This window comes from Vitis vinifera, chromosome 5 (genome assembly GCF_030704535.1).
Source record: "Vitis vinifera cultivar Pinot Noir 40024 chromosome 5, ASM3070453v1".
In the NCBI taxonomy this organism is placed as follows: Eukaryota; Viridiplantae; Streptophyta; class Magnoliopsida; order Vitales; family Vitaceae; genus Vitis; species Vitis vinifera.
The window spans coordinates 23,282,392-23,297,292 of record NC_081809.1 but is presented as its reverse complement, the minus strand read 5'-3'; the positions used below and the strand labels follow the sequence as shown (position 1 = coordinate 23,297,292).

Below are 14,901 nucleotides of genomic sequence, written 5' to 3'. Positions count from 1 at the left end.
AAAAGATGAAAATACTTTGTTGAAAAGGTCAAAACTTTAAATGAAATAAAATAAAGACTTGGTAAGACCTCCCGTATGAAACGAATATGAATACTATAAATATATATATATATATATATATATATATATATATATATATATATATATATATAAAATATTAATATCAATTAAATATTATTTTCGAAGTTGTGTATGAGCATTTTTAAAATATTATTCTTCATTTTTAACAAAAAAATTTAATTATGCTTTCAAGAAAATGTTAATATCCATACTTCTCTAATACGTATTAAAATAGTTATTTATTTATTTATTAAGAAACTATAATTTATGTTTTTATTGTAGTATTACTATTCATATCTTATAAAAAACTATTTATTTTTTAACTTATATCTAATTAGAAAACTATTTTTATTTGTAATAAGGCTTAAATTAAATTTAATTACTATTATATAAATTCAGTTTAAAATGTTTTTATAAAATCAAAGTAGAAAAATTACTTTTAAAAACAACTTCCCAAATATCCTTATTTTTATAAAATATTTAGAATTATTGGTACTCGAGAAAAAAAATAAAATTCAAAATGACATGTTAATTCTTTTGCCCAAGCCTCTTGGCTCCATTTTGTAAGTACACGAGAAATATGCTAGTATTTTCTATCAACAGGCTGGCAACCGGCAAATTCTGGACGGGTCTCTCTCTAGCCATTCCCATCACGTATACTTATATCTATCAATAAATAAATAAATTAAATGGGACAGGGTCACCTCTCCCAATCCCATCACATTAAATTAATTAATTAATTAACTAATTAAATAAAGCATAGTTGGGTGTAAGAAATCCCGCCGGCCATTCCACTCTGTCCCATTTAATTTTTGTTAATTTTTGTTTTTAATATATAATGGAGGCAAGGTGGGGTGGGGAAAAGTTGTGTAGAGGAGGATAGTGCTGATTGCTGAAGCACCTATGGATCTTTCCACTTCCATCAACACTGCAGAATCACATACTCTTTACCTGGAACAGCTTGCAGCTCAAGACGGTAGCCAAACCGAGATCTCGAACCAGGCGGCAGATGCAGATGGCAGCCAAACTCCGATCACTTGCATGGATGCTGCTTTGTACGAGGCCGCAGCATATGGCAGGATCGATGTCCTGGAACAAATGTCAGAACATCATTTTGTGGTCCAATTAACCCCAAATAAGAATACCGTCCTCCACATTGCAGCCCAATTCGGTCAACTGGACTGTGTTCAGTATATCCTGGGGCTGCATTCATCTTCATCTCTCCTGCTTAAGCCCAATCTGAAGGGCGACACTCCACTTCACCATGCAGCGAGAGAAGGCCATTTGACAGTCGTGAAAGCACTCATTGATGCTGCGAAACGACTTCACCAAGAGATCGAGAGTGGGGTTGGAGGAGATAAGGCGATTATGAGGATGACAAATGAGGAGGAAAACACAGCCTTGCATGAGGCAGTGAGGTATCATCATTCAGAGGTTGTGAAGTCATTGACCGAGGAAGACCCCGAGTTTATTTATGGGGCTAATATTGCAGGCTACACTCTTCTTTACATGGCCGCCGAGAGAGGTTTTGAAGATTTGGTGAATTTAATCTTAGGAACTTGCACTTCACCATCTTACAGTGGCATGATGGGTAGAACGGCTTTACATGCTGCTGTAATTCGCAATGACCAAGGTATCACATATGCAGATCCTTCCCTTGAATCTCGATTCCCATGTGGTTAGATAGTCATGCAACCTATTGTTAGAAAACATGATCACCTCTAGGAGTCATGCTTCACTAGAGGGAACTTCAATTATTCACTTAATTTTCTTCAATTTGTTTTCTCTGTTTTTTGTTGGTTCGTTTGTTTACAGAAATGACAGCGAGGTTATTGGAATGGAAGCCAGATCTGACAAAAGAAGTGGATGAGAATGGATGGTCTCCCCTTCACTGTGCTGCATACTTGGGTCATACTGCAATTGTGGAGCAATTACTAGACAAATCACCAGATAAATCTGTAACTTATCTTGGACTCAAGGACAGCAAGAAAACAGCACTTCACATTGCAGCTAACCGTGACCATCGAGATATAGTAAAGCTGCTGCTGTCACACTCCCCAGATTGTTGCGAGCAAGTGGATGATAAGGGAAATAATGTTCTTCACTATGCCATTATGAGCGAGCAGTTTTTGGCTGCTGGTGGTATCTTGGGTCGTAATAGTTTGTTAAGCGTGAGAAGACTTATAAATGAGAAAGACGCTAAAGGAGACACACCCCTCCACCTGCTTGCTTCTTACCAAGTTTATGATCCATTTTTGTCAGCGGACAATAGAGTGGATAAAATGGCACTCAACAAGGATAAGTTAACCGCCCTAGACATTATTTCAAGGGATAAAGTTAAGCCAAGAAGAATATTCAAGGTAAGGATCCTAACCTAATCTTTTTATTAGTAATGATATGGAAAGAGTCCATCATCATTATTTTTTCTATTTTTATTATCGGTAGAGACAATCATGCTTAAAATAGAAATTAACTACCAAATTAGCATAATGAAGGCAATTTGTAGAACCTGTGGGTCAAAATTGTAGACTTATGGAAAAACATTTTGAGGGAAGATGAGAAAATATTTTCATATAAAGGAAGAGCAAAAAGCCAAAACAGCGACACATGAACTACATTCTTTTTCTTTCTTTATTTCTTTTATTTTTATTTTTTTTTAAGGAAAAAGGTTTATTTGTTTTATTTTGATCAAATTTCAGGAAGAAATTAGAAGACAATGGAGGGAATGGGAGAAAGTTGTTGTTGGACCCTTTAGTTGGCAGGAGGCTATCAATAAAGACAGTGGTAGTAGTAAAAGCGAAGACGTCGAAAAAGACGAAAGCATCTCTACCACAAAAAGAGAAGGTGAAACCCATTTGATAGTGGCAGCACTTGTAGCAACTGTAACCTTTGCTGCGGGTTTCACCTTGCCTGGTGGTTACAATGACAATGGCATGGCAATTTTAACAAAGAGAGCAGCTTTCAAAGCATTTATTGTGACAGACACCATGGCCGTGATCCTCTCTGTATCTGCTGTGTTTGTTTATTTTTTTATGTCGGTGCATGAGGACGAGGACTACCTTGACAAACACTTAATTATGGGCTTTTTTCTCACCGTGTTAAGCATGGGAGCAATGGTGGTTGCATTCATGACGGGCCTATACGCTGTGTTACCACTTTCCTCTGGCCTTCCAATCGTTACTTGTATCATCTGCTGCATCTTTCTTCTTGCCTTTTATTTTGTATTTAGACAACTTTTTAAATTTATAAAAGAATCTTAGTGGGACCTTATGTTTATGATTTTGCAGTTGGGCAAATAGCAGATCTTGTACCGCGGTAAGAATACCTTTTCTTCCGGAACTTGAAATAATTTTCTTTTAAGCGTGCTTGGTAATTTTAACCTTTTCCCAGGATGTGCTAATTGATCTATTTGCAATTGGTAAGATCTCATTTTCTTTATGGGAGTGAAATTAATAATTAACATGAAGGTATGTCATGACCTTCCATAAGATCTGGTTTATTAAAATGTACCCTTGAAATAAACAAATTAATATACAAAATAAGGCCATTTTTTATTCCCATAAAATTTTAAGGAAAGAAAATAGAGAGAAAAAGGAACAAAAATAAAAAATACATTTAAATCAATAAATTATTTTTATATGTTTCTTTAAATTTATTTTACTTATTTTTTTTTTTTATATAAAGATTAAATAAATTTAAAATATATAAATTTTTAATTATATTTTATTTATTTATTTTTTTTTAATGATGAAACCAAATATGAAAAATCATTTTCTATAACATTTTTGAAACAAACATAGCCTAGATAAATAAAAATAAAACCACGGCCATGCGTGGATGGTGACTATACTAAAACCTTGCAGACATCCACAAATCTCTCCCTCTCCATATACAAGAGCCCTAAAGGGCAACGGAGATAGGACTTTTGGCTTCCAAAACCAAACCCCACGGGATCGAGTTTGTCCAAGAATGATTCATTTTCTAAATTTGGCTCAAGAACGTAGAAATTATGGAACACCATAAATGTCATTTTATTTATAAAAATATTTAATAAAATGAATTTAGCTAGAAAAAAAGAACGACCATGGTTTTTGTGGGGAGCAGAAAATGGGTAGTGTTGTAGAGAAGCTTCTATTTTGTGCAACAAAGGAACACAGAATCTTGTTTTATAATTGTAATTCGAAATCAAATCATATTTTGGGATCCCAATAAGACCAGGATCAGGATCTAGCTAGACAACTCTTCCTTACACTAACATTATATATGATATAAGTTAAATTGTGTTTTCATACATACATTTGAAAAAAATCAAATAACAATCCTAATTTAAAATTTTCAAATTGAATACATTTATCTAAAAATAATTCAGATTTTACATACCTTCTAGCAAATAAGTATTATTTTTAATAATGTTAGCAATACCTTTGGCTGTTCAAATAAAAAAATCAAATAAGTGCCATGTGCAAACAATCCTCCGCTCCGTTCATAGAACGGCATTGTTTTCATGGAATGATGTCGAAAGAGGGGGCAACCCACATGGTGTTATGGTGGGGGTTTGTCCTACGCAATCAAAGGGTGGGAACGGACGACTGAACAAGGTTTCAAAGGGAAGTGGGCCCTACCATTTGCTGCCCTTTTCCCCGTCGGATTCCAAACTCATCTTGCTTTTGCTCTGAGTGGTCACATGCTGTTCAGTGAATGCAATCAAAGGGAGAAGAGACACTTTTCTTTCACAATTCACGTGATATATATTATCACAAACCATTCGGTAAAACACTTGCACATGCAATGATTCGCTTTTCTTCCGCAATTTACGGGAATCATTGAGTGGAAGACCAAACAAAGAACACACTATAGACGAATCCATTGACCGGCAAACTAAGGTGGTGTTTGTTTTTTGGCTGAATAGAAAAATTCAAAATATTTGGCTTTTTCTATTCAGTTAAAAGTAACTTATTGGCATCAACCAATATAATTAAACTAAACTTATTGATAATAAGTTTACTTTAGTTATATTGGTTAGTATCAATAAGGTACTTTTAGTTGAATAGAAAAAGTCAAAATATTTGTCTTTTTCTATTCAGCCAAAAAACAAACGCCACCTAAAACAAAGAAAAAACATTATATACTCTGGCGTTGTCACATGGTCACATACCATTCAATGAATACAATAAATTACATTAATACTTATATTCCGTATAACATATTATGGATAATAGGAAATTTCAATAAAACCTAGAATTGAAAAACTAACCTGATAATTATCATCTTCAAATTAAACCTAAAAGTATGAGTACTAAATAAAATATTTATAATAATTAATGTTATTTAATATTAATAAATAATAAATAGTAGTGTTCTTCTTTTCATTATAGTTACCATAATTTTTATACATTCTTTTATGTGGTAAGTTGTGGCTACGAGCGATGAGAAATGGTTAATATGCATTATATGAAATATTTTAGTATTCCAGTATACCCAGCGGTCGATACATCTAAAGGTTCCATCCGCAGCAAAGAGCGCTCAAATGTTGCAAAGTTAATGCTAGTTGTCCCTTTTATCTTCTTGCCCAGCAGCTCATCAGTGGATTATGACTCAACTACTGCCACCAGCTTGCCCTTTCCCTTGTCAACAACTACAGTTTTTTGCCTCAGCATCCTCCGTCTGAGAAGGAAAATGAGCAGAACTAGGAAGATGAAAGTGGTACAACAGCTCAAACAGAGGCTTGGCCGCTTGGGTCAGAGCCCTCACAGCTGTGTAGCCGTGCCAAGAAGAGATAAAGGTAGGAGTGCTGAGCACTGTTGGTCCTTCATGCAAATCTCTGGTGCATAGCCAGTGAATCTGTTGCCAGAGAAATTGACAAAGGCAAGGCCTACTATGTCACAAATTTAGCATGGCATATTTCGAAATTGTTATTGGAGAAATTGAGTTATGCCAAGGCAACAAGCTTTGAGAGTGAAGAAGCTGCCTGTGACTCTGTTGTTCTAAAGATACAAAATAGAAGGGGAAGTTATATTTCATAAAAAGTCACAGACACAGGTTAGTTGTTGGCATTTAGAAGCAACAAAGAGGCTAAAATCAAGAGAAGTGAGATCCAAGAAAGAATTCATGGTAATGTCTAGATGGGTCAGGCTTTTCATGCAGAATATAAATGAGGGAAGTCAGAAGTGATCCAATGAGCCAGTTTTTTTAAAAAATCGAGCTTAACTAAGTTTGGCATCAACAAGACCAGATCAACAGGGATGGTTCCGGTTAGCTGGTTATGACAGGTCCCTGAAGGTTTCTCACAATGTTTTTAGCATCGAAACTTGTCATTGAACAAAAAAAATGTTATAATTCACAATTCAATGATTGAATCGGATCAAACTAGTAACATTATAAATATATAATTTATATGTTATTAATATTAAAAATAATAAATTTTAAAATATATATAAAAATAAATTAAAAACTAATAATTTTTATTTTTATTTTTTATGTTATCAATTATAAATATATATAATTTAATATTTTAAACTTTATTAAATGGAATATATATAATATTTAAATGTGAATATATTAAAAATGAAAGAAAATTTTAACTGATTTTATAATTTCAAAAAATATTATATTATTTTTATTTAATATTATAAATTATTTTAGAATCACATATAGATTTTTTTATTTGCTAAACTTAGTATAAAAAAATGTGCTATGAGCCTATGGCCAAGTGGTGCTCTGTGATGCTTGCGCAGTTGAGGTTTAGGGTTCAAATGCTTGCGGTGGATCCTACAAAGAAAATAGGGGAAAGGCTGGGCTGGAATTGGGAACCTGTCCAGGCTTATTGGGCTTTTACTTGGGCCCCTATGAAAGAAAGGAGGGGAAGGTTGGACTGTTTGGATGAAAGAAAATAGGGGGAAGGCTGGGCTGGAATTGAGCCGTGCGGTTCATGAAGAACCGCCCGATTCAATCGGTTCACCCTGTTTGTGGTCAGTTCAACCACCCAGAAGGAGAGGACCAAACCGGACCAGTCAAAGGTCGGCGGTTGGACCGGTCAAAGAACTTCGGCACAGGCCCTGCTAGACCTGCAATCTCATTATAAAGACAGATCAAGCAAGGTTAAGTTTGTTAGACCTGCAATCTCTTGATGAACGCTACCAGAAAGCTTGCACTCTGCCTCTGCGGTTAAGTTTGCTGGGCCTGAAATCTCATGATGCACGCTACTAGAAAGCTTACACTCTGCTTTGTTCTTTGTATAACTCATTTTTCTCGTAGCTGATATATACTAATTTTTCTAACTTAATTTTACTATGCCTTACGGCTAATTGTTTTCAACATAATTTATAAAATAATTGCAATGTTATTAGATAATGAAAGTAAAAAATATATGGTCTTTGATAATTGTTTTCGAGAATAGGTTTAAAAAAAAAAAAACAAAAAAAGGAAAATATATTTGACTACTAGAAAATTGTTCTATGTTTTATGTTTTTAAAAACAAAAAATATGGTGTTTTTAAAAACAAAAAATATGGTGTTTTTAAATAACATATTTGTAGACCCCCGGAAGCAGAGACTTTTTTTTTTTTAATTTTAATTTTTATTTCCCGGGGCTCGCTATGATGGGAGAGCTGTGTTTGGGGGCTCTGAAGCTGCAGGGGAGGCAGAGCTTTTGGGCGGCAGATGGGATGTGTAGCAGTGGAGCCGAGGATGGCTTGCTGAGGAAGACAAGGTGAGGAGGTTTAAAAAGCAAGGAAAGAGGTTGAAAAGGGGGGGGGGGGTTTTTTTTTTTTTCTTTCTGGAGGCAGCCGTTGAAGGGGAGGAGTTTGTGTTGTGGAGGCGTGAGAAGCGTCACTTTGAATCTGGTGCGTTTTCATTTCTAAAAATCCCACTTCATTCTATGTTAATCTAACGAATATCTATTTGTGATTTGCTGTGGACGTTCAAGGGCCACAGGTTTGCTTTGGTTGAATGTGATTTTCTGCTTCTATATGCTCTGTTTATTCCCTTCTAATAATCTTGTTTTCCCCTCTGTAAATGGTGAGTTTCTTCTTTGGGTTTAGATTTGATGAATGATAGTTATATTGAAGCCTTCGTCTTTGTCCCACCAGTTCGAAGCCCGTTTATCACTCATGATACATGGTTTTGGCTAAATACTTCTTTCCTCTTGTCATTCTTGCTCTGTTTTCCTTCTTCACTCTTTATCCTCTGTTTTTTCTATTTCTTTTAGTACAAATATTTTTGTTTAAGTTTGGCTGTCCGGGTTGGGTGTTTTGAGGGACTTCGAAAGTTTGGAGAGGAATTTATTAAAGAATCCATGAGGAAAACTGCTGGCTTATCAAACAAATTGGACCCGTCAGAATTTTCTTACTTAAAAGGTGTTTATGCTGGTCCAAATCCAACATCACCGAAGGGAGAATCTTCTGAATGCTTTGGAAAACAAGTTGAATCATCATCGGCGAGAGTGGCAGTGGCAGCCTCTAGTTTCGGTGGTCAAAAGTCAGATAAAAAGGAACATTCTGAAGAGTATTGTGCATTACTTGAGACATTCAAACTCACAGAAACGTCCTTTGCAATCTCAGCTTGTTGATGATTATGTTAAATCAGATGTTTTGGAATATGAAGTAAAAGTTTGTGATATATGTGGGGATGCCGATCTGGAGGAACTGCTTTCTGCTTACACATAGTGCAATGAGGGGGGGCAGAGCACATTTATTGCATGCGCATAAAGCTGGAGAAAGTTCCTGGACGGGGTTAGACGTGTGAAGAATGCATGGCTATGCGTGGCTGCGCCATGCTCACTCCCCATACCCACACTCCATAACTACATCATCTCATCACCCAAAACTCCATACCCACGTTCCTAATCCTCATTTTTTTTTTACCACCTTTTCTCTCTCTTTTTCAAGCCCCATACCCATTTTCTGAGTGTATTTCAAAATCATTCCTTCCATCGATTCACGGCCATGGGTGTCTACATTAAATCCATTTCTCCTTGCATCTTACTGCCTTCCCATGCCACCTTAATGCTTCACCTCGCCACATCACCAATTCCATGCAAGCTAGATCACCTTTTCCCATACCCATTTTCTCATTAAACCTCTCTACTCATTCCACCAATCCATTACCTGTTTCCGCCCAGGCATGGCTGTCCAAAACTCCTCAGATTCATCCACCCACGCTCATGAGAACATGCAAATCTGGTCATCTCTCTCATACCCATATCCCTACACCTTTCATACCCATTTCTATTACCACCACTCTCTCTCTACACCACCATGCACCATGTCATTCCCCATCTACTCATCATATCCATCATACCCTTCATAACCGATTTCTAGACCCATTACTACCCTCACATGCCAACCACTGCCCTTATCTCTATATACCACATGCCGTTCATGCATACAGCCGCCCCCCCCCCCCCCCATGGGCCTCCATCATCTCATGCTATCACAACTCCATACCCATGTCTCATCACCTTCATATTCTCTCTCCGCCACCTTTTCTCTCTCATCATCACTCAGCATATATACCCATCCCTCATCTCACTAAACCTTTTTCTCTCCCTAAGCCTATTCATACCCATTCCTTAAACCTTATAGTTTCCGCCCTGACTTTTCTCTCTAGTATATTCACTAAGCTCATCCATCGGGTTTACCCGTCTAAACCTATTATGTCATCACCCCTAATTCCACTCAAGGCCCTGCCCTTCACCTTCGTCTTCCTCTCTCTACACCCTCACACTATCCCACTTACCCATGTCCAAAAGAATGCACGGCTGCAATATTGAGGATGTTAAGGAGTCCCAGAGAATGTCAAGATATCAGTGTAGACATTTCCATGCAGTGAACAGCCTGCAAGATGCCCACGAACATAATGGTACATCCGTCTCAACAGTTTCGAAGTGGAGATGAGCCTCTACGATGTGAGCTTACTGCTTGGGCAAAGAACCATAACGGGGCGAAGCTTATGGGCTTGAATATCGCGTTCCTCTGTTGATGTGCCATTAGAAAGTGAAGTCCAAGAAGCCCATGAAGCCCAAGGTCCCTGTTGGTGACACGGCATCGAAGATAGATATTGATGTCCTCCCTGCTGCTCCAACCCCCAACGGTGATAGCCAAGCCGGACCTTCATGCTACATCAGGGAGAGAATTTTTCAGCATGCTATGAGCAAGGTGAGATTGCAACCCGGTATGTCTTATGGGTTTTGAGAATCAAATGAATGGGGTCCCTCGCATTTGGTAACTTCACAGATTCACCAGTGGATATTGTGGGCAGTGCATATCTGGTGAAGGAAAGTCAACAAAATTGCAGTGGCTTATGAAGGAGCTAGAGGTTGGACCTGTTCGAATGAAAGAGCAAGTGGCAGCTGTGGGTTGCAATGCTGATTTATTTAATCTGGAAAGCCTCTGTTACGTGAACCCTGCAGCACAGTGGCTTGTATTTGGTCCCAGAATTGAAGTCACCCTTGATCAGCGAGTTGAATGAGAATATCAGGCTTGTAGGGTCCATGCTGAAGGAAGAATTGGTTCTTACGTTCATGATGACTGAACCAATGTTCTGATAGTGACGGATCGTGAGACTAATTTTTGTTGCCTATGACGATATCTTTAAATGGGTAGTTAATGATCTAGCCATGCCAGCTATTACCTGTCATCAAGCGCAGCATCCAGTTGCAGAAGTTGTTTTCGGAGAGATAGCGAACGAGGAAAGAGAAGTTGATGTGCTAAAGGAAGGTCTTATTAAGATGTTTGCATTTGATGTCTCCAGAGCTGCCTCGTTTTCATTGGGTATTTCATGTTCCATCTCATCACTCTACCTTGGGCCCACACGTGTGTACATCCGGTTGTATGGTTCACTGGCCACTCTCATGTCATATGTTACCCCCCATTCCATCATCTTTTGACTCTGAAAATAATTTTTCAAATTCCTTTTTTTTCAAATAATTTCATCTCTTTAATTTTTCATCCTTAGTTTTTTTTTTCGTTTAGGTTCCAAAAATCCGTTTTTCAATAAAATTTGGCCGCCACTTTCGAATTTTCTTTGTTTTTTAAAATTTTTTTTTTTAAAAAAAAACATGAATTAAATTCCGTAATTCCGAATAATGGAATTTATGGAATTAATTCATTCAAAAATAAACGGGCTTTGGTGGGGGCCCAACATCAAATAAAATTTCTTTAAAATAAAAATAAATTTTGAGTAGAGTGTCATGCGTGCCTTTGATGATTTAGTACTCGATTTAGTGACATGTGAGATATATATGTTTCTGCTCTTTATTTTGTACTAACCTTCTCTCTTGATAGCGCATGGTGGCTCGCTGCTCAGGTACACGCTCATTCCTACTCTGGTTAGTTTATATGCATTTTCTGACTCCCGTATGTGCATGTTTCGCTCTGGGTATTCATTGATTTATTCATCAATTACCATGTCAGCTTCATTTTATTAGTAGAGACCCGACTTTAGGGGCTTAGAGGAGTGCTACGGTCTTTACCGTACCTTCCCGATGAGTAACCTGACCCCCGAGCCCGATCCGGTTTTTCGTAGATCACCTTTTCCAAAATAAGGAGTCACACTTAGGGTTTTCTTTTCTTATTTTGTTTACCCTTTAAAAATAAAACAAAAATAAGTGGCGACTCCAAGTCATTTTTTTTAATCAATATAAATCAATTTTTCAAATAAAAATCGAGCTCGCCATCGAGTGGGAAACGCATGAGCCGAAATGCGGGGTCCACAATATTTTAATTGTTTTCACTTATTTTTTTATGAATATTTAAAAAAATAATTATATAAATAAATAAAATTATTAAATATAAAAAATTATTTTTAAAATATATTTAAAAACATTAAAAATAGATTAAAAATATTTCAAGTTTTCAAACAAATTTTTATTCTATAAGACATCAGATAACAATTTTCAAAAACTGTTTTAAAAAGTTATTTTTTAAAATTATTTTTAAAAACAATTACAACTTTTATTTTAGCCCTTTCCTAAGTTTCGTGCCCTTATTCTTAATCATCACTTAAATTTATTTGATGTACATTTTAATGTAGATTACTTTTAAGAGATGGACAATTATGATTCCATACCTATATTTAAATTAAAAATTGAAAAAAAAAAGAGGAAAGAATAAGAACATAAACATGAATGAAGAAAAATTAAAACATAAATGGAAAGAAACCAACTGTTTCCACATTTCAATTTACAAAATTAACACGCGAAACTCACCACATCTTGTTTTTCTACAATTAAACCAACAGCATGTATGTCTTGCTTGTCGACATTAAAAGTCATTGAAATCCATTGAAGAAATCACAAAAAATATAACATATAATAATTATAAAAATTAATATTGTATTTATTATTTTTAATACAATTAGCAAAAATAATTTTCTATTTATAATTTTTAAGAACAATGATGCTACCAAATATATTTAATATTTATGAAAATAAAAGACATAATTAGAATAATGCTTATATTTTTTTGGGTAAAATTCAATGAACTTCTTTGTGTTGGAATTTTTATGTGTGGACTTACATAATCAATTTGATAATATCATAAATCGGTGTTAATTTATTTTTTGCATTGTGGTCCACAATGGGACTGGACACATATTGTTGCTTAATTTTTATAGGCTTATCCTAATTCACTTGACTGGCCTATTAAGTCAAGTCGTCCAAATAAAGTGTGTAATGTGTAATATATATATATATATATATATATATATATATATATATAGATGTGTGTGCATTGGGGGAGCTATCATATTTTCTTCTCTTTGGAGAGCACTCCCAGAAAACACACACACACTTCACTTTGGACTGAATTTTGGGAGGCAAGGGAAGAGCTCATTGATCCCTCATTCTCGGACCATCACGCACCCGAAAAGCAGCTTATTGGATATCAGAGGGGAAAGAAATGGCTTCTGATGGCATGAACCAAGGTAACCGGATGAATTTTTGCTATTAAATGCATGTTTAAATGTTAACATGTGATCCTATGCAATTTAAATTCTCTTCACTTTGATCATACAAGGGATTGTTAAGAATTGAATATGTGACCAAATATTTCGTTGTACTGTTTATGCATATGGATCCATCCAATGAGATGGGAAATTGTCATCAGCCCAACGTTTTGGCCTGCAGGCTATAAGAAGTATCAACTTCTCCCAAGGTTGAACTAAGAGCCACCCATTCCATTAAACAATTGGTCAACTTGTTTCCCATCCTTGGCGCAAAATATAGAAAGGAGACTGCTCATCAAACAACAATGGCCGATTCCACTACTTCCAGCCTTAACTTGAGTAGAGAGTCCAATCAGGTTGGAGCTGAAGATGCTAGGGAAATCCAGATCACCAACCAGGCTGCAGCTGAAGATGGTGTAAAGTTTTAGATCAAAACAAAATGAAACACCTCATTGATATATGTGTTATGTATGATACCTATTATATATAAATCTCTAAAACTTTAACAATTAATTTAAAATTTAACAAAGTATGTAATTACATTATTGTACACATACGCAAGGAATTAAATAATTACTTGAAGAAGAAGTAGTATTTAGTTTTGCAAACTTAATATTAATCATATGTATTTCGACCAAATAGAAATTTCACATATATCTCATACTAATAATCGATTTGAACAAGTAATGTATAATGCATACAAGAGATATTTATTTTAGGAAAATTTACTAAAACCATTTATATTTTAACTACTCACAAAAATCCTTGTAATCAAAATAAAAACAAATGAATATTCAAATTAACTTTTAGATTTGGAAATTTCATAAAAGATGGCTAAGATCCTATGGCCCTAATTGTCTTCTTTCACACGAACAACACCTAATAGTCTTCTTTCACCCAAACACCACCTTAGACTGAAATCGATGAACTTGAAAATAAGAATTTAGGAAAATGGAGTCCAACTTTTGTAAAACTTGAACCAATGAGTCTTTCAACTATATATATACTTAGAAAATTGATAACTAAGTCAACTGGTGACTAAAAGAGCATCAACTTAGTCTCAACCTCTATTAGTTCCAAATTTGTGTAAAATAGCACATTTTAAAACACAATTATTTTCCCAATTTTTTGCCAAATAATCCAATCCAGAAATTATTGAACTATCCATGTTTACTCAATGACAAGTCTAAAAATTTATAAAAATAATTTAGAAGTCTATACTAGCCAAAATTGAATCAAGTTGAATTGGATTCTTTAGTTTCTTTTCAAATATACTAAAATTTATTAAAAATAACTACAGGTAAAGATTCTTCATGAAAACATTTAGAAAATATAGGCCTGGTTGGTGTTTTTAAAACTTGTGGAGGAAAATAGTTTTTAAGAATAATTTTTTATATTTTAAAAAGTAAAATTATATTTGAAAACTGAATTTTAAAAAACAGTTTTATTCTTAAAAACCTAAAAAATATATTTGGTTAAGTTAAGAAAAAAAATGTTTTAGAATAAATAAAATAAAAAACATGTTTAAAAGTTGGTTTTTTTTTTAATTGAATTTTTTTCATAACTCCTCTCCATTAATGAAAAAAGGATACAAATAAAAAAAATTCAACAATAGATAATAATAATTGGTTTTGTTTTTTAAAGTTGAGTATTTTCTTTAACTAATTGATATTATAAATAAATAAATAATTTTTACATTCACACTTTATAAAAAATAAAAATGTTTCATTTTGAAAATTTTATGCATCATTTTTAATTTTTTCAAACAAAGGATTACTTTATAAATATTTTTAAATGTGTTTGATTTCAATAATTGATAAATTATATGATCAAAATGTCATAAATTGGTAAATATCAATTATTGGATTTTATGAAGATAAAATTTATGATATCAAATAGT

General features: G+C 34.7%; 1 protein-coding gene across 1 annotated transcript; it reads left to right on the top strand.

The window, feature by feature from the left end:
* The first annotated feature begins 904 nt into the window (after positions 1-904).
* LOC100257424 (ankyrin repeat-containing protein ITN1) lies at positions 905-3,336 on the top strand. Its single transcript, XM_010652214.3, has 3 exons — positions 905-1,693; positions 1,876-2,420; positions 2,760-3,336. Exons 1-3 carry the CDS (start codon positions 964-966, stop codon positions 3,318-3,320), a joined length of 1,836 nt encoding a protein of 611 aa, XP_010650516.1. The 5' UTR covers positions 905-963; the 3' UTR covers positions 3,321-3,336.
* Positions 3,337-14,901: the final 11,565 nt, after the last annotated feature.

Bases quoted from the DNA above. Each gene is read 5' to 3' on its own strand.
- LOC100257424 (XM_010652214.3), top strand. From the start codon at position 964: ATGGATCTTTCCACTTCCATCAACACTGCAGAATCACATACTCTTTAC. The intron at 1,694-1,875 runs GTATCACATATG...GTTTGTTTACAG, and splicing joins TGTAATTCGCAATGACCAAG to AAATGACAGCGAGGTTATTG. The intron at 2,421-2,759 runs GTAAGGATCCTA...ATCAAATTTCAG, and splicing joins AGCCAAGAAGAATATTCAAG to GAAGAAATTAGAAGACAATG.